Below are 24,945 nucleotides of genomic sequence, written 5' to 3'. Positions count from 1 at the left end.
TTTATGTATGTTAATTTGAATTTTTAAATTTTAGTAACCTTTTTAAAGCTCATCATAGAAAAAGTACAAGAAGGAAGGTCCAAGTGAGAAAGCTTGAATCTCACATAGAGGGGGGAATAAAATGGTTATAAGAGGTAGATGGAGGGAGGGAACTGAGAGGGAGGGGGATGGGGAAAAGAATTGGGAATTCAAGATCAGTCATTGGGAAGCACAAGAAAAATGGCTAGGTAGCCATGAAAAAATGTATGGAAATCTACAACAGACCAGGGTGAGGAGGCAGGAGGCATTTCCAGGACAAGACAGAGAACTAAGATAAGGGAGGCACCCAAGAACTAATGGGGGTGAGCTTAGCTGTGACTCATTACATTCAGGATATGGAACCTGAAGAGGCTACCTCCTGTAGCCAGACAGGAACCCCAGTGCAGCAACAGAGTCACCAACCCATTCACAAAACTTTCAACCCCAAACTAATCCTGTGTACAAGGAATACAGGCATGAAAATGGAGCAGAGACTGGGGAATGCCAACAAATAACCAGTCCAACTTGAGACTTCCCATGGGCAAGCACCAATTCCTGACACTATTAATGGCACTCTGTTATGCCGGCAGACAGAAGCATGCTGTCTTCTGAGAGGCACCACCTAGCAGCTGACTCGGACAGATACAGATACCTTCAGCCAAACAGTGTATAGAATCTGAAAAGTCTTATGGAAGGATAAAGAAAGAATTGCAGCCCTGAAGGGGATACAAACTCCACAGAAGGCCAACAGAAGCAAATATCCTGGATCCTTGGGGATCTCAGAGTTTAACCACCAACTAAAGAATATATACCAACTACACCTAGGCCTCCCCACACATACATAGCAGATGTGCAGCTTAGTCTTCATGTGAGTCCTGAAGAACTATAATGGTGGCCATCCCAAAAGCTGTGTGTGGGATATGTTCTTCTAGCTGGACTGTCTTGTCTGGCCTCAATGGGAGAGGAAGATCCTAGTCTCAAAAAGACTTGAAGTGCCAGGGTAAGGGAAGATATGGGGGGGGGAGGCTCCATCCTCTCAGAAGATAAGGGGAGGGGGGATAGGGGAAAGATTGTGGGAGGGGGTGACCAGGAGGAGGGACAGTGAGCAGGATATAAAATGAATGAGTAAAAAAAATTTTTAATTAAAAAAAGATTTTAAAAAAAAGCACAAACAAAAACTAATCACCTAAAAGTAACTCCAAAAGTAGATATACCCAAACTCACCAAGGATGACTGTTTATCCAAAGGTACAGGAGAACAAGCCACAAATGCTGAGATGACATAGCACATGGACAAGGGTCAGTACAGAGAACTGTTTTTTAAAACACATAAAGCAGTAAGAAGAAGATAACAAAGGGAAGTGCAAGAAACTGACAGAGCAGAAAGTACAATTGACTGACAGACATAGAATGAATGATACTTATCCTGACACTCAAGCCAGAGGCATGGACTGAGCACCGAAGGCATCAGTTCCTGTCCACAAGACTGTCAAAAACAAAAGCTTGGAAAATCCAGTTCCTGGAGATGGCACTGTCAAAGTAGAAGAATAACCTGACATAACATTAGAAAACAGATTCACAGGCCAGCAGTCCACTCCCAAGACTACATCCTGAAACAGGATGTGCAAAAACCTATTTTGAGGAGTTCTATTTTAACAAGAAAGAAAGAGAGGGAGGGAGGGAGGAATGAATCCAATACATTGGTTAACAGAAAAATCAATGTATAGCAGAATAAGTACAGATACAGTCACTAGTATGTGAATAATTCATAAATAAATGTTATCATTTTTAAAATATTTAAATGTAATCTGTGGTGGTTTGAAGAGGTATGGCTTCCTTGGCTCATGTGTTTGAATGCTTGAGCCATAGGGAATGGCACTATCATGAAGTACGGCCTTGTTGGAGTGGGTGTGTCATTGTGCAGGTGGGCTTTGAGGTCTCCTATGCCTGAACTATGCCCAATATGGCACACAGTCACATTGTACTGCTGACCATTCAAGATATAGAACTCTAAGCTCCTTTTCCAACACCATGTCTGTATGTTGTCATGCATCCCACCGTGATGATAATGGAATAAACCTCTGAAACTATAAGCCAGTCTCAATTAAATGTTCTCTTTATAAGAGTTCCCTTGGTCACGGTGTCTCTTCACAGCAATAAAACTGTAACTAGGATACCACCCTTACGTATAATTCATGAATTCCATTGCAAAGTTTAATTAACATCAATCCATCTATTGGCCGATTTTTCACCTTTATTCTCTTGGCCTTCATTTGGGCTTTTGCCAAGAGTGCGTAAGTAGAGATATCTGGTTTATTGGCTATGACCCCTTCCAAGACATGAATGGCCTTGTCATGGTTTTCACAAAATGAATAAATGAGTGCTTCCTGTATTGGGGACAGCTCGATGACACCTGAAAGCAAAGGAAAGATTACTGGTTGGAGAAGAGAGCTGACCACACAGGAGTGCAGACATCCTGATACACCAGGAAAGACTGCACCCTCTGGACACCTCTGCCCACATCTCTGGTCCAAGGGGAAACTGCACAGTGCCTCTGGACACAGGGATATAGGAACAGACAGCCGCCAGTACCCACGGTTCTGGTCTGTACCCAGGACCGAACTGAACTGGCCAAACAGCTCCCTGCACCCAAATCCTGTGGGGGAGAGAGTTGGACCCTCAGAAGTGTGGACACTCCTGAGAAGTCAGAGGAGACTACCCTCTTCCCACAGTCCAAACTCAAGAGAGAATCCCATAGTGCCAACTGTGCCTGCTGGGTGCAAGGACCTACACGAGCAATCAGGGGCAGGACCGTTTAATTCCTGCAGGCCCCTAGAGCTGGAAGACAGTCACCAGGAGTGCTGCCACAGCTGAGAGCAGAGCACCTATTCTCAGAAAAGGCTGAAAGAAAACAAGAAAACAGTTCTACAGGAGTGCTGAAACAGAGGCCTACAGCAGGGCCAAGTCACTCTCAGAAACAGCAAGACAAGCAAACACCAGAGACAACCCAATGGTTACAGTCAAGCTCAGGAACCTAAGCAACAGAAACCAAGATTACTTGGCATCATCAGAGCCCAGTTCTCCCACCAAAGAAAATGCTGTATATCTAAACACACCAGAACAGCAAGACTTAGATTTGAAACCACATTTTTTGATAGTGATGGAGGACTTTAAGAAAGACATAAACAACTCCTTTAGAGAAATGCAGGAAAACACAAGTAAACAAGTAGAAGCCCTTAAAGAGGAAACACAAAAATCCCTGAAAGAATTACAGGAAAATACAACCAAACAGGTGAAGGAATTGAAAATGGAAATAGAAACAATAAAGAAAGCACAAAAGGAGACAACACTAGATATAAAAAACATAAGGAAGAGACACGTAGCCACAGATACAAGCATCACCAACAGAATACAAGAGATAGAAGAGAGAATCTCAGGGGCAGAAGATACCATAGAAAACATCGACACAACTGTCAAAGATAATGTAAAATGCAAAAAACACCTAGCCCAAAACATACAGGAAATTCAGGACACAATGAGAAGATCAAACCTAAAGATAATAGGGATAGAAGAAAGTGAAGACTCTCAAATTAAGGGGACAGTAAATAAATTCAACAAAATTATAGAAGAAAACTTCCCTAACCTAAGGAAAGAGATGCCCATAAATATACAAGAAGCCTACAGAACTCCAAATAGATTGGACCAGAAGAGAAATTCCTCCCACCACATAATAGTTAAAACACCAAATGCACAAAACAAAGAAAGAATATTAAAAGCAGTAAGGGAAAAAAGTCAAGTGACATATAAAGGCAGACTTGTAAGAATTACACCAGACTTCTCACCAGAGACTATCAAAGTCAGAAGATCCTAGACAGATGTCATACAGACCCTAGAGAACACAAATGCCAGTCCAAGTTACTGCAAAACTCTCAATTAACATAGACGGAGAAACCAAGATATTCCATGACAAAATCAAATTTATGCAATATCTTTCTACAAATTCAGTGCTACAAAGGATAATAGATGGAAAACTCCAACACAAGGAGAGAAACTATACCATACCGAAAGCAAGAATATAATTTCCTTGCAATGAAACCAAAAGAGAGACAAACATAAATTCCACCTCTAACAACGAAAATAACAGGAAGTTACAATCACTATTCCTTAATATCTCTCAACATCAATGGACTCGATTCCCCAATAAAAAGACATAGACTAACAGAATAGATACGTAAAGAGGACCCAGCATTTTGCTGCATGCAGGAAACACACCTCAGAGACAAAGACAGACACTATCTCAGAGGAAATGACTGGAAAGAAATTTCCAAGCAAATGGCCCGAAGAAACAAGCTGGATTGCCATTCTAATATCAAATAAAATTGACTTTCAACCAAAAGACATTAAAAAAGATAAGGAAGGACACTTCATATTCATCAAAGGAAAAATCCACCTAGATGAACTCTCACTTCGAAATATCTATGGTCCAAATGCAAGGGCACCTACATCCATAAAAGAAACCTTACTAAAGCTCAAAGCACACATTGCACCTCACACAATAATAGTAGAAGATTTAAACACCCCACTCTCATCAATGGACAGATCATGGAAACAGAAATTAAACAGAGACGTAGAGAAACTAACAGAAGTTATGAACCAAATTGATTTAACAGATATTTCCATCCTAAATCAGAGGTACCTTCTTCTCAGCACCTCATGGAATCTTCTTCAAAATTGACCATATAATTGGTCACAAAACAGGCCTCAACAGATACAGGAAGATAGAAATAATCCCGTGCATCCTATCAGATCACCACACAGTAAGACTGGTCTTCAAGAACAGCAATAATGACAGAAAGCCCACATACACATGGAAGTTGAACAATGCTCTACTCAATGACAACCTGGACAAGGAAGAAATAAAGAAAGAAATTAAAGACTTCTTAGAATTTAATGAAACTGAATATACAACAGTCACAAGCTTATGGGATACAATGAAAGCAGTACTAAGAGGAAAACTCATAGCTCTGAATGCCTGTAAAAAGAAACATGAGAGAGTGTATATCAGCAGCTTGACAGCACACCTAAAAGCTCTAGAACAAAAAGAAATAAATAAACACAAAAGGAGTAGAGGGCAGGAAATAATCAAACTCAAGGGCTGAAATCAACCACATAGAAAAAGAAAAGGAATATACAAAGAATCAACAAAACCAGGAGCTGATTCTTTGAGAAAATCAACAAGAGAGATAAACACTTAGCCAGACTAACCAGAGGTCACAGAAAGTGTATCCAAATTAACAAAATAAGAAATGAAAAGGGAGACATAACAACAGAATCTGAAGAAATTAAAAAAAAACCATCAGATCCTATTACAAAAGTCTATATTCAACAAAACTGGAAAATCTGGAGGAAATGAGTGGACAATTTCCTAGACAGATACCAGGTACCAAAGTTAAAATAGGAACAAATAAACCATCTAAACAACCCCATAACTCCTAAAGAAATAGAAGCAGTTACTAAAAGTCTCCCAACCAAAAAGAGCCCAGGTCCAGATGGGTTCAGTGCAGAAATCTATCAGACCTTCATAGAAGACCTCATACCAATACTGTCCCAAGCTACTCCACAAAATTGAAACAGAGGAGCACTACCAATATTCCTTCTATGAAGCCACAACTACTCTTATACTGAAACCACACAAAGACCCAACAAAGAAAGAGAACTTCAGACCAATTTCCCTTATGAATATTGATACAAAAATACTCAATAAAATTCTTGCAAACCGAATCCAAGAACACATCAAAATAATCATCCATCATGATCAAGTAGGCTTCATCCCAGGGATGCAGGGATGGTTTAATATACAAAAATCCATCAACGTAATCCACTATATAAACAAACTCAAAGATAAAAACGACTGATCATTTCATTAGATGCTGAGAAAGCATTTGACAAAATTCAACACCCTTTCATGATAAAAGTCTTAGAAAGATCAGGAATTCAAGACCCATACCTAAACATAGTAAAAGCAATATGCAGCAAACCAGTAGCTAACATCAACCTAAATGGAGAGAAACTTGAAGCAATTCCACTAAAATCAGGGACTAGACAAGGCTGCCCACTCTCTCCTTACTTATTCAATATAGTACTTGAAGTCCTAGCCAGAGAAATCAGACAGCAAAAGGGGGTCAAAGGGATACAAATTGGAAGGGAAGAAATCAAAATATCACTATTTGCAGAGGACATGATAGTGTACTTAAGTGACCCCAAAAGTTCCAACAGAGGACACTAAGCCTGATAAACAACTTCTGCAAAGTGTCTGGGTATAAAATTAACTCAAACAAATTGGTAGCCTTCCTCTACTCAAAGGATTAACAGGCTGAGAAAGAAATTAAGGAAATGACACCCTTTAAAATAGTCCCAAGTAATATAAAATATCTTGCTGTGACATTAACCAAGCAAGTAAAAGATCTGTATGACAAGAACTTCAAGTCTCTGAAAAAAGAAAATGAAGATCTCAGAAGATGGAAAGATCTTCCATGCTCATGGATTGGGAGGATTAATATAGTAAAGATGGTCATTTTGCGAAAAGCAATCTACAGATTCAAAGCAATCACCATCAAAATTCCTACTCAATTCTTTATAGAGATAGAAAGAGCAATTTACAAATTCATTTGGAACAACAAAAAACCAAGGACAGTGAAAACTATACTCAACAATAAAAGAACTTCTGGGGGACTCACGATCCCTGACTTCAAGCAGTACTACAGAGCAATTGTCATAAAAACTGTATGGTATTGGTACCGAGACAGACAGATAGACCAATGGAACAGAATTGAAGACCCAGAAATGGAGCCACAAACCTATAGTCACTTGATACTTGACAAAGGAGCTAAAATCATCCAATGGAAGAATGATAGCATTTTCAACAAATGGTGCTGGTTCAACTGGAGGTCAGCATGTAGAAGAATGCAGATCGATCCATTCTTATCACCCTGTACAAAGCTTAAGTCCAAGTGGGGATCAAGGACCTCCACATTAAACCAGATACACTCAAACTAATAGAAGAAAAAGTGAGGAAGAATCTCGAACACATGGGCACTGAAGAAAAGTTCCTGAACAAAACACCAATGGCTTATGCTCTAAGATCAAGAATTGACAAATGGGATCTCATAAAACTGCAAAGCTTCTGTAAGACAAAGGACACTGTGGTTAGGACAAAACGGCAACCAACAGATTGGGAAAAGATCTTTACCAATCCTACATCTGATACAGGGCTAATATCCAAAATACACAAAGAACTCAAGAAGTTAGACTCCAGAGAGCAAAAAAAACCCTATTAAAAATGGGGTACAGAGCTAAACAAAACATTTTCAGCTGAGGATTATGTAATGGCCAAAAAGCACCTGAAGAAATGTTCAACATTCTTAGTCATCAGGGAAATGCAAATCAAAACAACCCTGAGATTTCACCTCACACCAGTGAGAATGGCTAAGATAAAAAACTCAGGTGACAGCAGATGCTGGCAAGGATGTGGAGAAAGAGGAATACTCCTCCATTGTTGGTGGGATTGCAAACTGGTACAACCATTCTGGAAATCAGTCTGGCGGTTCCTCAGAAAATTGGACATTCCACTACCTGAAGACCCAGCTATACCTCTCTTGGGCATATAACAAGACACATGCTCCACTATGTTCATAGCAGCCTTATTTATAATAGCCAGAAGCTGGAAAAAACCCAGATGCCCTTCAACAGAGGAATGGATTAAAAAAAATGTGGTACATCTACACAATGGAGTACTAGTCAGCTATCAAAAAACTAAGCTATCATGAAATTCATAGACAAATGGAATGAACCAGAAAATATCATGCTGAGTGAGGTAACCCAATCACAGAAAAACATACTTGGTATGCACTCATTGATAAGTGGATATTAACCAAAAAGCTCGAATTCCCCAAGATACAATCGACAGACCACAGGAAGCTCAAGAAGAAGGATGAGCAAAATGCGGATGCCCCCACTCCTTCTTAAAAGGGGAAAAAATATCCATAGGAGGGGATATGGAAGCAAAGTTTAGAGCAGCAACTCAAGGAATGGCCATTCAGAGCCTGACCCACATGTGGCCCATATATATACAGCCACCAAAACTAGGTAAGATTGATGAAGCTAAAAAAATGCATGCTGAAAGGGACTGGATACAGATCTCTCCTGAGAGACACATACAGGGTATGTCCAATACAGGGGTCAATGCAAGCAGCAATCCACCGAACTGAGAACAGGGCCCCCTTGGGGGGAAATTAGAGGAAGTGTTGAAAGAGTTGAAGGAGCTTGCAACCCCATAAAAACAACAATGCCAACAACCAGAGCTTCCAGGAACTAAACCACTACTGAAAGACTATACATGGACTGACCCAGGGCTCCAACTGCATATATAGCAGAGAATAGCCATGTTGGGGCACCAGTGGAAGGGAAGCCCTTGGTCCTGCCAAAGTTGGACCCCAATGCAGGGTAATATGGGGTTGGGCAATAAGGAGGATGTATAGGGCAAATACCCATATGGGGGAGGGAGAGGGGAGGGAATGGGGGCTTATGGGCTGCAAATTCGGAAGGGGAATAACATTTGAAATATAAGTAAAGAAATATATCTAATAAAAAATTTTAAAAAAGAAAGATTACTGGTACCCATGCTGCATAGTGTGAATTTAGAATATAATTATATTAAGGGAGCCACAGATTATGATATTAGTTTTGCAATATGAAATGCTATATCAAGTGAAACCTTTTATTACCATAAAACAAAAAGTCACTACAGTTACAAACAAAAAAATAAAATAAAATCATAAGCCTGGTATATCACAAAGTTAGCTTTCTCACAAAATTCATTAATTTTGTAGATATAAAGACCACAGTTTCAAATTCTGCCTTTCAAGTAAATTGTTCATCATCTCAATATCAATATATCTATATTACAAATAGTACAAAACATGGAGAAGTATTTCTTTAATGTTTTAGTTTGAATTAGTGTTATTTACCTTTGTTCATTTCTGCTACTTGAAAAATAGTGAGCTTTGCAAGATCATAACTCTTCATCATAAGAAGATACTGTCCTCTGGAAGAAATAATAGCTTTTATTCTACACAGGTAAAAGGTAATTATTCTGTTGGATTTTAAGTCTTGTATTTGATTTTTCCCTTGGCATGTATAAAGTACATTCTGATCACTATAACCCCCACAGTGTTCTCATCTCCTTCTGCCCCTGCTTTACCATGCCCCTCCCCTGTTCTTGAAGCCTGTCTCACACTCAGTCTTTCTTTGCTTTGTTGCTGCTGCTGCTGCTACTGTTGTTTTAAGACTCACCGACTTCAACTACCATCCTCTATGTGACCATGGGTTTAGAACGCACGGAAATGTGGGCTCCTCCGTTGTATACCCAACTGAAAGAAATGTCTGTTCTTCATCCCCAGATCACGACTGACTGTCGATAAGCCCAGTCTTGTGGGGTTCAGTGCAGGCAACCCCAGTTGCTCTGACCTATCTAGAAGACAGCATTGTGCAGCCCTTCTCCCTATCTCCCCGATCTTAAATTCCTACCACCCAGCTCTTCCATAATCACCCTTGAATCTTAGAGGGGTTGATTTAATGTCCTATTCAGAGTTAAGCACTCACTCATCAAAAGTAAGTACTCTGATGTTTATGATGATACCTAATCTTTTACAATTGTAAAACATTCACATATTTACATAAGTACTATAAAATCAAATTTTAAACTAAGGTAAACTGAACTGAATCAAATATAGTCACTTGTTTGGGGTTTTTTGTTGTTGTTGTTTGTTTGTTTGTTTGTTTGTTTTAGCTTTTGGTACTTTGAGGCAGGAACACTCTATGCAATTCTGGCTGTCCTGGAACTTGCTGTGTAGACTGAGCTGGCCTTGAACACAGAGAGATCTACATGCCTCTGCCTCTGCTTCTGCCTCTGCCTCTGCCTCTGCCTCTGCCTCTGCCTCTGCCTCTGCCTCTGCCTCTGCCTCTGCCTCTGCCTCTGCCTCTGCCTCTGCCTCTGCCTCTGCCTCTGCCTCTCTGCCTCTCTCTCTCTGCCTCTCTCTCTCTGCCTCTCTCTCTCTGCCTCTGCCTCTGCCTCTGCCTCTGCCTCTGCCTCTGCCTCTGCCTCTCTGCCTCTCTCTCTCTGCCTCTCTCTCTCTGCCTCTCTCTCTCTGCCTCTCTCTCTCTGCCTCTCTCTCTCTGCCTCTCTGCCTCTCTCCCTCTCTCTCTGCCTCTCTCTCTGCCTCTCTGCCTCTCTCCCTCTCTCTCTCTGCCTCTCTCTCTCTCTCTGCCTCTCTCTCTGCCTCTCTCTCTGCCTCTCTCCCTCTCTCTCTCTGCCTCTCTCCCTCTCTCTCTCTGCCTCTCTCTCTGCCTCTCTCCCTCTCTCTCTCTGCCTCTCTCTCTGCCTCTCTCTCTGCCTATCTCTCTGCCTCTCTCACTGCCTCTCTGCCTGCCTCTCTGCGCCTCTGCCTCTGCCTCTGCCTCTCTGCCCCCTGCCACTCTGCCTCTGCCTCTGCCTCTGCCTCTGCCTCTGCCTCTGCCTCTGCCTCTGCCTCTGCCTCTGCCTCTGCCTCTGCCTCTGCCTCTGCCTCTGCCTCCAAGTACTAGGATTAAAGGCACACATCACCGTGCATGGCAAAAAAAAAAAAAATCAAAAGAGATAAATTAACATGGATTTCCAATGACAGAAACAAAATTTATGAACTGCGAACCTAAAATAAAAAAGCTAAGGTTCATAGAGCAGAAAGGGGTAAAATGTTAATGTAAATTTCTAAAATGTGGTTTAAGTGTTAAAACATAAAATACATCTTTATCAGAAAATATGTCCTATTGTATTTTCCCAGGCTTATGAATATTTTTGGTAATAATTCTTACAATAGGTTTCTATAACAAATTCTACTAAATTTGAGTTACAATAATGAGGGTCACTTTTTTTTCCATTTAATTAGCAGAGGGTTCTATTCAGTACTTCTGTGGATACAAACAAAACCAATGTTCAAAAGTAGCACCTTACTTTGAAAGGATATGTGCTATCTACACAGCAAGTCATCTAGAAGGCTTCAAAGGACCTTGCTCTTAGCAGCTATATTTTAGTGCAAGAGTACACCAAACGGAATGATATGGTTATCTTGGCATGTAATTAAGAATAACAATAAATGTTAACAGGTAGACGTTGTTTCGAGATTAAGTGTAAAATAAGAATAGAGGAAGAATAGAAGAATGCCAAGAGTTTGTTAAAACATCCAGTTATTCCAAGAAGAACTCAGTTTCTGTGCTCATACCTTATTATGTATAGGTGGATTGCATCAGGCTGGAGATGGATAGCCCGAGATAATTCAGTTACTGCTTTTTTCAGTTTATGCAGCTGTTGAATGATAAACAGAAATGTGTATCCTAATTGAAGCAATCACCTTATTTTTGATGTTTAGCCTCTTCCACAATTTCTTGCAAAATTTTTGTAGAAACTTGTCTAAATATATCTTATATTCATAACTGCTTGTTTGAAATTATTTCTTTTAATGTTTGAGGTTATAATTATATCGTTTCCTCTTCCCATTTTACCACTTAAACAGCACCTCATACCCCTCAAATGTATGGCCACTCTTCTCATTAACTGCTGTTACATATGCGTATGTATGAATATAAAAAGTACATCATTTTCTTAACCCACCAAAGCAAACATAAATCATAAAAACAAAAAAAAGAACTGTCATTTTGCAGAGTCCTTATTTTTTAATTGGTTTCCTTTAGTTTTGAAGGATGATTACAAACACCCATTCGTGTATTATTTTACACTGATTTGTGTGATATGTTGTAGAATGCATATGTTTCTCTTTTGCTTAACTTTTCAAGTTTTCTCTCTCAACCCTAACATCTGTTTCAGCAAACTTCACATAATTACCTAGCATGTAAAGGGGACCATAAAAAGTAAAAGTAAATTCCACTTTAAAAATAAGGTGGAGAAGCAGGCTTGAAATAAAATTAATAAGCAAATGGGTAAAACAAATCATAAGAATAGTACAAAAAGAAGTCTGTTTGACATTCATATGGAAGGAACCATTCATTCTTATCCCTATTATGCTCAGAGAAATATAGCTTGAATTTCTATACTTTAGAGGACAAAAAATATCAATTACCATTAAAGACATTGCCAGTAGAGCAACACTACACAAACCTAGACATATTAACCCAAACAACCAGCGCTGCCATCCATAAGATGGTAGTGTGCTGCTACAAAAATTTATTTATACATGGAAATGAGGTGTATAAACTAATTTATACATGAAATAAATGGAACAGAAAAAGCACAAGCTATTTGAAGAAAATAACGTGTAGAGTGAAAAGGAAATCCAAAGAGATAACGTTTGTTTAAACAAATTAGTGAATTTCTGTGGAACTTTGGGGCTATTGCTTCTTAAGCTGACCTTGTCCTGGTGGCACAACTAATGAAGTAGTGGCATTTTCACATTACCATAACTAGTTGTACCAACAGTCCACATTGGCATCGCTTGTCTCAGTCCTATGATCAATTACTTGTGAAAGCACTGTACAGAAGGAAGAGTTTGTTTTGACTTGTAGTTTGAAGACATAACAGTCAATCATGGTGGAAAACACAGAGTAGCAGGCTGTCCCATGGTAATGAGAGCTTAAGGCTGGAATATCTCTCACCTCAACAGCCCTGCAGCATGGACCTGACAGGAAGGGGGATCCGGATATAAAACACCAAGATCCATACAGTGATGTACTTTCTCCAGTGAGGTGTCACCTCATTGAAATTCCCCAGTCTCCCAAAATAGCATCACCAACTGGGGACCAAGAGTCCAAATAAATAAGAAACTGATGGGAGATATTTTATATTTAAACCATAACATTCCATCCTCAACATCACAACCCTATCCCATCTCATAATAGAAAATGCAATCAGCCTGACTCCAAAATTACCTACTTTCTCATATTTCCAATACTATCCAAAACCTGTTGTTGCTGATAGTTACCAAGTACTTGATAAAACAACTTTTAAAAAGACTTATTTTGCCTCTGTTTGAGAAAATTCAGTCTATTATGTGAGGAAATATGGTGGCTGGCTAAACCATGGGAAAAATACATTAGTCAAGACATCATATATCTTGGTAGACAAGGAAGTAGAAACACAGCAAGACCACATTATAAAATTTCAACTCTACTTCCTCTCCATTACAACACTCCAAGAGTGCTACTAGCAGGGCACTATATAAGTCTGTGGAGGAGGGGGCATTCTGCATATTTATGGACCAAATAAACTTCGTTGGGACCCACAGAAGTTCAATCTCTGAGATTATTCACTTTTCTGGGTGTCTTAGAGTTTTACTGCTCTGAACAGACACCATGACCAAGGCAAGTCTTATAAAGGACAACATTTAATTGGGGCTGACTTACAGGTTCAGAGGTTCAGAGGTTCAGTCTATTTTCATCAAGGTGGGAGCAAGGTAAGCATTCAGGCAGGCATGGTGCAGGCAAAGCTAAGAGTTCTACATCTTCATCTGAAGGTTGTTAGTGGAAGACTGACTTCTAGGCAGTTGGGTGAGGGTCTTAAGACCATGCCCACAGTGACACACCTACTCCAACAGGGCCACACCTCCAAATAATGCCACTCCCTGGGCCAAGCATATACAAACCATCACACTGGGGTTAAGTTTTAGCTTAGATTAAGAAAGGAGGCTAAATGGATTCCCTTGCCTAACTGGACTTCCTGGTTGGGCCTCAGAAGGAGATGTGTTTAGTCCTGCTGGGACTGGATATCCCAGAGCAGGGTGGTACCCAAATGCGGCTTCCCTTTCTCTCCACAGAAATAAGGAGGGGGTAACAGGGGAGGAATTTGTAAGGGTGGGACTGAGAGAAGAGGAGGGACTGGGAGTACAGGTCAGAGTCCACAATCAGGATGTAAAGTGAACAAAGAAATTAATAAAATAAAGGAAAGATCCTCATAGAGACAAGGGGATGTAGAATAGTCAATATAGGATGCACCTGGAGGAGAATAAAATCTGGAGTGTTAAAAAATTAAATAAAGTTAAAAAGAGAAAGAAAGAAAAAAGAAAGAAAGGAAGGAAGGAAAGAAAGAAGGAAGGGAGGGAGGGAGGGAGGAAGGAAGGAAGGAAGGAAGGAAGGAAGGAAGGAAGGAAGGAAGGAAGAAATTAAGGAGGCTAAACCTACAAGTGGAAGAAAATATCCATATAGAGACATGGTTTGATTTTGATATTTTAAACACATTATATTTTGTGTGAATCTTGCTTTTCTTACACAAAAATACCCCAGAAATGCCTCCAAATGTGCTTATATAGTTCTGTTTCTTATTTTTTTCTGACTATAATAGTTCTTAATGTATAAACATAATGTATTTAGCAATGACTGTATAGATATTTGGACCTCTCAGAACAAAGAGTGAGTGAGTCTATGCCCTGACACTTGGCTATCCCGCTGGCACATTGAATTCTATGTATGTTATTGGAGCACACCAGATTCCCTAAATGGTCTATATCATTAACAGATTAGAGGGAAGAATGACACACTACAAGCATGTCCATGTCTTACCCAACAAGATTGGTAACTTCCTCTCCCTGAGGAGAGCACTGTGCCTGCTCGGCAACCTCATTATCTGGAGAAAAAAGACTTTGAACTGGACTCTAGGTATACCAGGCTCTGAGATGTAGCAAAGGAAAAGTAGAGCACCTATTATGAACAAGAATAAGTCTTTGCTGTTTTAGTAAGGTGCTTTTGAAGGTATTTTGCCACAGAATAACCCAGCATGTTATGACTACAAGCAGTGCATCCAGAGATATGTAGGAACAAGGGTAGAAAGGTAGTGAAGTGCCAAGTCCCAAAGGTTTTAAGCAAAAAAAATAAAGGAAAAGCCTGGACTTTTATTTCTCCATAGTCACTGGAACCTCTGTTAGTTGCAGCATCTCGGGCCGAGCTGTTAGTAGGAAACAGTCCAGAATATATTTGAGAAACAGAGATTCTAGCTACAGGTGAAGAAGACAAATGATTTATTGAGTTATTTCAATTTGTTACACTAAAAATTTGTTACATATTTTTAATTTAAATTTAAAGCTAATTATTAATATATAATCATTAGTATATATTAGTATATAATTATATATATACACATATATATATACTCTCCTCTATGAACCCACACATTTACCAGTACATACACACACACAAACACATACTCAGAATTAGACCAATAGATCCCAAAAGGCTAACAGTAGTTTTTCCCCAGCAAAGAAAATTATAGACAACTTCGAAGCTACTGATTTTTCAGAAAATTTCTTATCATGTATTCTTATTTGCATAAAATACAATAACTACAATAGTCATATGCAGTTTTGTAATAAGAATAAAACATGTGGTAGGGATATTATAGAAATGAAAATGGACACTTTGTAAGTAGATGCTTTGTAAATAGCTAATAATAGCTATTGCTTACAACTCCATGAGCCTCTGTGGTTAGCTAAAGAATATATTCATATAAGTTACATTGGACAAATAGCCAAACAATTAAAATATTTTGAAATTCAAAACTTCCAGTCTCAAATACCTTAGAATAGGTTTCTGCTCTACAAATATAGCTTTGAATATATAAAGGATCGACTCTAATTGCCTCAGTAAACCACCAAAAGGCTTCGGTATAATTATCCAGGTGTTGTAGATATATAAGGCCAATATTTATGTAAGCCAAAGTAGCAGTTCTAAAAGGACAACAAGAATGTATTAAAATTTACATTTATTCCAATGTTCATCATTTATTTAAAAAGCTAATGAAATACATGGATCAACTGCAATTAAACATTCTTAAAGCTTTATACTAAAGAAATGAAATCAGTTTACTGCACGATCTTAAAAAATTATAAGCATGGGTTGTTGGGAAGGTGGTGAGGAGCTAGGAGGAGGTAGGGGAGGGAAACCATGATTGGAATATACTGTATGAAAAAATAGTCTCAATAAAAAGGAAGAACATTCCTAATAAAAGGCTTTGTAATGAATTGACAATTATAGAGTCCATACTGGAAATGGAAATAGTAAAGCTTCCTAGACTTTAGCAAAATGACTTAATTTTAAGTTGCCTTGAATTAATGATTATTGTTCCTCAATTCAAAAGTCTTTGCCTGAGGCTATGAGTAATCCTGAAAGTCGTTCTAAGGATTGGTGGTTTTTCAAGCAAAAAACCTCTCCACATGGATACTTATAAAATTGCTTTTCAATATCAAACAAATGTTGTTTCCTCTTCTAAAATCAAGTGATTATTTTTCTAGCCTGGGAATGACCATAGACATTACTTTGTTCAGTGTTTCTATTTCAAGACAAGGGCTACAATTCTGTAACCCACACCCATGGAAGCCCCAACCACTGGACAGCAAAGGGCTTCTGACTCTTTATCTGAAACATCACTCTGCCTCCTTATCCCAAAGACACCACTGTGGTCCTCAGAGACCTATGCCCTTAACTCTCCTTTTTAACTTTTTAACTTAACATCCATGGATTTAAATTGTCTCAAAGCTCTTCAGCCTCTAAATTTTACAAAGCAACTGAAATGAACAAGTCTTATTTTACCAGTAATCTTATTTTAGCGTTATTCTAATTCTACTGTGACTTCATAATTACAGTCTCATTTTCTACAAGACTATTAATAATGAGGTGTAAGCTTTCTTTTTTTTTATTTCTGATTTCATGCAATAGCAATATAAGTATGAAAACAAGGACATACCTTTCGAGAGTAACGACAGTTTCAAAATCACAAACTGCCAGCATCCAAAACTTTAATTCTGTATAGAGTATACCCCGATGTAGAAAACAATTAAGGTTATCGTAGCCATCATTTATAAGAACTGAAGATATAAAGCATATACGTTGGTTTCTAAACAATCACATGAGTTATATTTCCAAGTACACCCTGACTATTTATTGCTCCCCTATCTAGCATTCCATAAACAACATCTCTATGATGAATGCCCCATTGCCATGTGGCAAAAATTAATATACATTTTTTAAAGATTTATTTATTTATTTCTTGTATGAGTACACTGTAGCTATCTTCAGACACACCAGAAGAGGGCATCGGATTCCATTACAGATGATTGTGAGCCACCATGTGGTTCCTGGGAATTGAACTCTGGACCTTGGGAAAAGCAGTCAGTGCTCTTAACCTCTGAGCCATCACTCCAGCCAAATATACTTTTTTTTTTAATTGCTAGGTAGTAATACCGTGACAGTCACAGTTCACAAATTCATGAAAGCTGGTAGTAAACTCTGACATCCCATTCACTTTATAGATGAAGAGTTTAAAGCCAGGGGAGCACAGTACACTGACAGAGACTAAAGGATAAGTCGATGGAAAAGAATTAACACTGATGGAAGGGTGTTCTTGCTCACAGTGGCCTGTTATTATCACAAAGACATTAAGGAGAGAAGAACAGGTGAGGGTGTACTGGTGGACAACAAGGCATGTGGCAGATGTCAGAGCTACTTATCTACAGAGATAGAGGGCTTCATAGATGTTATTTAAGGCAAGAAGAACTTGGACGTGAGGTGGAAAACTTGACTGTATGCGGGAAACGAGAGGAGAAAAACAACCTCCACTGCAGATGAGTGGCCCTCACCGGTACTCAACTAAGAGGGTACAGCTCAAGTCCCTTGGTTACCAACTCCCGTTGGTTTAAAAAACACATGGTAGTGAGCTATATGGACTTTTATAAAAGTCAGTTCATGTTTTCTAAGCTTCTCAAGTCCATTTTGGATTGAGAGCTAACCCCCTCCTTCTCCCTGTCCCTCTCCTTCACTCCCACCCTTCCATATGAGATTTGGGAGGCTTTAGCCAATGCTAGCAAAGGCCATGCTAATGAAGCAAATAATCAATGTCCTAAAGGCAATCCCACAGCTCAGTTCACAGTGTGATTGGCCGACTAGGAAAAGTTCTGCTGTGATACTGGCAGGAAATCAATTCTTGCAGAAAAAAAAAAAAAAACTTGATGGAGTGATTTAATTATACTAGGCTTTTGTTTTTATCAGAAAAAAAAATGGGCAATAGTAAATTCTTCTTATCATTACTCGAGTGTTCACTGACATATTCCATGTATAGTACCTAGAAGTGTCCTCAGAAAGTACTTAAATACCCATAAACATCCAACATTATTATCAGAGAGCCTTGTGATAATGGTGGATTGTTTAAATCCTTGCAGCAATATATAGGGAAGAGTGAAGACTAAAATCAGGCTGGTCTGCTCTGGATAATTCAGTAGTAGAGATTTTGAATTGTTACAACAGCTTTCAAGATGGGAGGCTGCTGAAGGATGTGGGAGGGTAAGGCTTTCAGAGAAAGAATAAAAAGGAAAAGATTCTCCAGACGGACAAGTTGAGTGGAAGCAGATGGACCCACAGAACTCTTTAAATCTAGAGCATTTGGCTGCAGAGCCTCATTTATACTTACGACATATTTGCTTTGACACTATACTGAAAAAGGAGGTGTGAACTGAGAAAAGGCATATCAGTGAGCACAGAGGCCATGACAGGCAAGGGAGAAGCAAAGATGGGGTGAGCTATGGCAGAAATTTGATGTGATGATAGAAAGAGAACTGGGTGGCAATCTTCAGCCCTGCTTCCCAGGAGACCTTGGAAACAGACATGACACATGAGTTCCTCTCAGGATATATGGGTCATTTCAGGGATGGCATGGTGTCTTAGTAAAGTGCTCTCCTTGAAGCACAGGGACCTGAGTTCTATCCCTAGAACCCTCAGAAGAGGGGAAGTTTGGCATGTTAACATGTGCTGCTGGTAATCTCGGTAAGGGGAGGCTGAGGAAAGTGGACCCCTATATTCATTGGCCACAAACCCTAGACTATTTAGTGAGGCCAGTGGAGGGTTATGTCACGGGAAATAATATAATTTAAAAGAATAAGTGAGAAAGGAGAGAATAAAAGGGAAAAGAAGCAGCCAACTCCTGAAATTGTCCTCTGGCCTCTACCTGTATGTGTTCATGCATACCTGTGAGCAACATGCATTTACAAAGCAAGTATCTACAGAACTACACAATGATCTGCATATTACGTGAGTGAAGGAACATTAGTGTTCCCCTCGCATGTGACTCTCACGAACCCGTAGCCAAGTACCTGACACACTGTAGTCCTGCAGCGCTCTTTGAGGGCTACACTTTCTAAATAAGCAGGCTCGGTAGTACAGGGCTAGCCAGTTGTTGGGGTCTGAGTGGATGGCAGCAGAAAAGTCTTCGGTTGCTTGTTTGAATAAATTCCTTTTGAAATATGCTCTCCCCCTGTTTGTCCTAGAAAAAAAAAGCATTTGAATGTGTATTGCAAAACAGACGTTCTCTCTTTTTGTTAAACCTATCACCTAGCTTGTGGCTGCTGCACTCTGCTTTCTAATAGAGCTTAGTTGTGCTGCGGCTCTCAAAACACATAAACATTCTATAGGGACACTTTGTTACATAATGATATGCTTATTAGTTGTGTTTATGGGGCAGCAGCATGGTTATTAACTTTTATCTCACTTCTATTACAGAGGAGACAGCATTTAAAATACTTTCAAAAATCCATTCTTTATTATTGATTTTTTCTGGATGCTCATTTTATTTTTAGTGAAAGGAGTAATATTTGCACAAAAGGTTTGGGGTCAAGAAATATATGAAGGGGTTAGTTGAAGATGTTATGAGACCGCCTGCCCTATTACAAAGACACATCTGTTATTTTAAAGCATTTATCTTTAGTCAATTGGGGGAAAAGGAAGCTACTGAAAAAAGCTTTTGAAACTATCAATCTTTATCTTTATGGTAGTCAAAGCTCATCCCTCCAGAGCTAAGGATATGTTAGGATGGGAAGCATCCCAGTGTGAGCCCAAAGGATTGAATCAAATACTGATTCAACAGGAAATGCTCCTCCATTGTTGCTGGGATTGCAAGCCGGTAAAACCATTCTGGAAATCAGTCTGTCGGTTCCTCAGAAAATAGATGTTGTACTACCTGAGGACCCAGCTATACCTCTCTTGGGCATATACCCAAAAGATGCTCCAACATATAACAAGGACACATGCTCCACTATGTTCATAGCAGCCTTATTTATAATAGCCAGAAGCTGGAAAGAACCCAGATGCCCTTCAACAGAGGAATGGATACAGAAAATGTGCTACATTTACACAGTGGAGTACCAGTCAGCTATCAAAAACAATGACTTCATGAAATTCTTATGCAAATTGATTGAACTACAGACTATCCTGAACTAGAGACAACTCAATCACAAAAGAACACACATGGTATGCACTCACTGATAAGTGAATATTAGCCCAAAAACTCTAAATACCCAAAATACAGTTCAAAAAACACATGAAGCTCAAGAAGAAGGAAAACTAAAATGTGGATGCTTCAGTTCTTCTTAGAAGGAGGAACAACATACAGGAGCAGAGACTGAAGGAAAGGCCCTCCTGAGACTGCCAAACATGGGGATCCATCCCACATACAAACACCAAATCCAGACACTATTGCTGATGCCAAGAAGTTCAAGTAGACAGGAGCCTAACACAGCTGTCTCCTGAGAGGCTCTGCCAGAGCCTGACAAATACCGAGGTGGATGCTCACAGCCAACCATTGGACTGAGAATGGGATCCCCAATGGAGAAATTAGAGAAAAGAACTGAAGGACCTAAATGTGTTTGCAACCTCATAGGAAGAACAACAATATGAACCAACCAGACCCTCCAGAGCTCCCAGGGTCTAAACCATTAACCAAAGAGTACGCATGGAGTGACCCATAGCTCCAGCTGCATATGTAGCAGAGGATGACATCAATGGAGGAGAGGCCCTTGGTACTGTAAAGGCTTGATGCTCTAGTGTAGGGGAATTCCAGGGTGGGGAAGAAGGAGGGAGTTGGTGGGTGGGTGAGGGAGCACCCTCATAGAAGCAAAGGGAGAAGGATGGGAAAGGAAGTTTCTAGAAGGGAAACCAAGAAAATGGATATCATTGTTAATGTAAATTTTAAAATATCCAATAAAAAAGGGAGGAAAAGAAAGGAGCACTAACAGACCTGGGCTTGGACAGTTAACATCATCAGTGGCATGCTGTAGGAGCACATGGAAAGGCCAATGTTGTCTGAACTTTGAGTATCAGTTGGGTGTGGTGCTGCAGGCCTTTAAGTCTCAGCACTTGGGAGGCAGATATAGGAGAATCTCTGGTCTACAGCGCAACTTCCAGATCATATAATGTTACATAGAAATCCTATCTCAAAGAATAAATATAAATTTTTGATTTGTTAGGACATAACATGAGATATTTTTTTAAAATGAAGTATGCAGTCTTCAAGGGATTCAAGATGCATGTTGTTTTGAAAGAACCACTGCTGGATACAAAGTATGTAATTTCAGAAGTGAGTCCTTCCTAACATTTCAAAGAACCAAAACATACCAAATGCCAAGGGCATGCTTTTTTTTTAAATTTTTTTCCATCTTTATTAAATTGGGTATTTCTTATTTACATTTCAAATGTTATTCCCTTTCCTGGTTTCTAGGCCAACATCCCCCTAACACCTCCCCCTCACTTTCTATATGGGTGTTCCCCTCCCATCCTTCCCCCATTATTGCCCTCCCCCCAAGAATCCCATTCACTGGGGGTCCAGCCTTGGCAGGACCAAGGGCTTCCCCTTCCACTGGTGCTCTTACTAGGCTATTCATTGCTACCTATGAGGTCGGAGCCCAGGGTCAGTCCATGTATAGTCTTTGGGTAGTGGCTTAGTCCCTGGAAGCTCTGGTTGGTTAGAATTGCTGTTTGTATGGGGTCTCGAGCCCCTTCAGCTCTTTCAGTCCTTTCTCTGATTCATTCAACGGGGGTCCCTTTCTCAGTTCAGTGGTTTGCTGCTGGCATTCACCTATGTATTTGCCATATTCTGGCTGTGTCTCTTAGGAGAGATCTACATGGGGATCCTGTCAGCCGGCACTTCTTTGCTTCATCCATCTTGTCTAATTGTGTGGCTGTATATGTATGGGTCTCGTGTGGGGCATTACTTCAGCCTCTGTTCTAAACTTTGCCTCCCTATCCCCTAGCAAGGGTATTCTTGTTCCCCTTTTAAAGAAGGAGTAAAGCATCAGCATTTTGGTCATGCTTCTTGAGTTTCATGTGTTCTGTGCATCTAGGGTAATTTGAGCATTTGGGCTAAGATCCACTTATCAATGAGTACATACCATGTGTGTTTTTCTGTGATTGGGATACCTCACTCAGGATGATATTTTCCAGTTCCAACCATTTGCCTATGATTTCATAAAGTCATTGTTTTTGATAGCTGAGTAATATTCCATTGTGTAGATGTACCACATTTTCTGTATCCATTCCTCTGTTGAAGGGCATCTGGGTTCTTTCCAGCTTCTGGCTATTATAAATAAGGCTGCTATGAACATAGTGGAGCACGTGTCTTTGTTGTATGTTGGAGCATCTTTTGGGTATATGCCCAAGAGAGGTATAGCTGGGTCCTCATGTAGTGGAATGTCCAATTTTCTGAGGAACCCCAGACTGATATCCAGAGTGGTTGTACCAGTTTGCAATCCCACCAAAAATGGAGGAGTTTTCCTATTTCTCCACATCCTCCCCAGCATCTGTTGTCGCCGGAGTTTTTTATCTTAGCCATTATGACTGGTGTAAGGCGGAATCTCACGGTTGTTTTGATTTGCATTTCCCTTATGACTAAAGATGCTGAACACTTCTTTAGGTGCTTCTCAGCCATTCGACATTCTTCAGTTGTGAATTCTTAGTTTAGCTCTGACCCCAGTTTTTAATAGGGTTATTTGTCTCCCTGCAGTATAACTTCGTAAGTTCTTTGTATATTTTGGATATAAGCCCTCTATCAGTTGTAGGATTGGTAAAGATCTTTTCCCAATCTCTTGGTTGCTGTTTTGTCCTAACAACAGTGTCCTTTGCCTTACAGAAGCTTTGCAGTTTTATGAGATCCCATTTGTCGATTCTTGATCTTGAAGCATAAGCCATTGGAGTTTTGTTCAGGAACTTTTCTCCAGTGCCCATGTGTTCAAGATTCTTCCCCACTTTTTTTTCTATTCGTTTGAGTGTATCTGGTTTGATGTGGAGGTCCTTGATCCACTTGGACTTAAGCTTTGTACAGGGTGATAAGCATTGATTGATCTGCTTTCTTCTACATGCTGACCTCCAGTTGAACCAGCACCATTTACTGAAAATGATATCTTTTTTCCATTGGATGGTTTTGGCTCCTTTGTCAAAAATCAAGTGACCATACACCTATGTGGGTTCATTTCTGGGTCTTCAATTCTATTCCATTGGTCTATCTGTCTGTCTTTGTACCAATACCATGCAGTTTTTATCACTATTGCTCTGTAGTACTGCTTGAGTTCAGGGATAGTGCTTCCCCCTGAAGTCCTTTTATTGTTGAGGATAGTTTTAGCTATCCTGGGTTTTTTGTTATTCCAGATGAATTTGAAAATTGTTCTGTCTAATGCGATGAAGAATTGGATTGGTATTTTGATGGGGATTGCATTGAATCTGTAGATCGCTTTTGGTAAAATGGCCATTTTTACTATATTAATCCTGCCAATCCATGAGCATGGGAGATCTTTCCATCTTCTGAGGTCTTCTTCAATTTCTTTCTTCAGAGTCTTGAAGTTCTTATTGTACAGGTCTTTTACTTGCTTGGTTAAAGTCACACTGAGGTACTTTATATTATTTGGGTCTATTATGAAGGGTGTCGTTTCCCTAATTTCTTTCTCGGCTTGTTTCTCTTTTGTGTAGAGGAAGGCTACTGATTTATTTGAGTTAATTTTATACCCAGCCACTTTGCTGAAGTTGTTTATCAGCTTTAGTAGTTCTCTGGTGGAACTTTTGGGATCACTTAAATATACTATCATATCATCTGCAAATAGTGATATTTTGACTTCTTCTTTTCCGATCTGTATCCCTTTGATCTCCTTTTGTTGTCTGATTGCTCTGGCTAGAACTTCAAGAACTATATTGAATAAGTAGGGAGAGAGCGGGTAGCCTTGTCTAGTCCCTGATTTTAGTGGGATTGCTTCAAGTTTCTCTCCATTTAGTTTAATGTTACCTACTGGTTTGCTGTATACGGCTTTTACTATGTTTAGGTATGGGCCTTGAATTCCTGTTCTTTCCAGGACTTTTATCATGAAGGGGTGTGGAATTTTGTCAAATGCTTTCTCAGCATTTAATGAAATGATCATGTGGTTTTTATCTTTCAGTTTGTTTATGTAGTGGGTTATGTTGATAGTTTTCCATATATTAAACCATCCCTGCATCCCTGGAATGAAGCCTACTTGATCATGATGGATGATTGTTTTGATTTGCTCTTGAATTCGGTTTGCAAAAAGAAGTCACAGGAAGATAAAATGCTCCACATTTTGGTCCCTGGAAGTAAATTACCAGGACTTATATAATGTTCATTGAAACTGGGATCATAACTGTAAAGACAAAAAATGTGAATTTTGTTCACTAAATCTATGCCATTCTTTTTTATAATTCAGCTAGAGAATGTATATGTTTGTAAGGCATGTCAGGTAGGGGATGATTTGGGAAAACTCGAAATATAACTGAGGAATATAGCAAAAATAAGTAGCTATTATAATGAAAACTTCAATATATCAATATATTATTTATTATATATTATTAAAAATATATAATAAGTTAATTATTTGAATATTAACAAATATCACCCATTATCATAGTACACATTCCTTGAAGAATGCTAAATGAGTAGAAATTACTTTTTCTTGTCTTCCAATGATACCAGCTTGCAATACATATGCACTTAATCAAGAGATATGAACATTTCCCAACATCCATCTCGTACCAGTACATAACTACAAAGCATTTTGCCACTGGAAGTTTTCTGATT

General features: G+C 39.4%; 1 protein-coding gene across 21 annotated transcripts in view; it reads right to left on the bottom strand.

Moving 5' to 3' along the window:
- The window catches only part of Ttc6 (tetratricopeptide repeat domain 6), a 231,116-nt gene that overhangs the window by 36,081 nt on the left and 170,090 nt on the right, over nt 1-24,945 (bottom strand). For 9 of the 21 annotated variants that reach the window (XM_063262645.1, XM_063262644.1, XM_063262650.1 and 6 more), the window contains 7 exons: nt 24,368-24,511; nt 19,193-19,362; nt 16,795-16,915; nt 15,628-15,778; nt 11,333-11,415; nt 9,044-9,120; nt 2,270-2,430 (listed from right to left, as the gene is read on the bottom strand). In XM_063262645.1, the coding sequence (XP_063118715.1) occupies nt 2,270-2,430; nt 9,044-9,120; nt 11,333-11,415; nt 15,628-15,778; nt 16,795-16,915; nt 19,193-19,362; nt 24,368-24,511 (907 nt within the window). Of the gene's footprint in view, nt 1-2,269; nt 2,431-9,043; nt 9,121-11,332; nt 11,416-15,627; nt 15,779-16,794; nt 16,916-19,192; nt 19,363-24,367; nt 24,512-24,945 lie in introns of those variants that run through there. The other 12 variants (XR_005505974.2, XM_039113206.2, XM_063262648.1 and 9 more) reach the window with 9 other exon arrangements.

The sequence above is a fragment of the Rattus norvegicus genome, chromosome 6 (assembly GCF_036323735.1).
Source record: "Rattus norvegicus strain BN/NHsdMcwi chromosome 6, GRCr8, whole genome shotgun sequence".
Taxonomy (NCBI): domain Eukaryota; kingdom Metazoa; phylum Chordata; class Mammalia; order Rodentia; family Muridae; genus Rattus; species Rattus norvegicus.
Note: the sequence above shows the minus strand (reverse complement) of the source record. Positions and strands in the feature narration are given on the sequence as shown.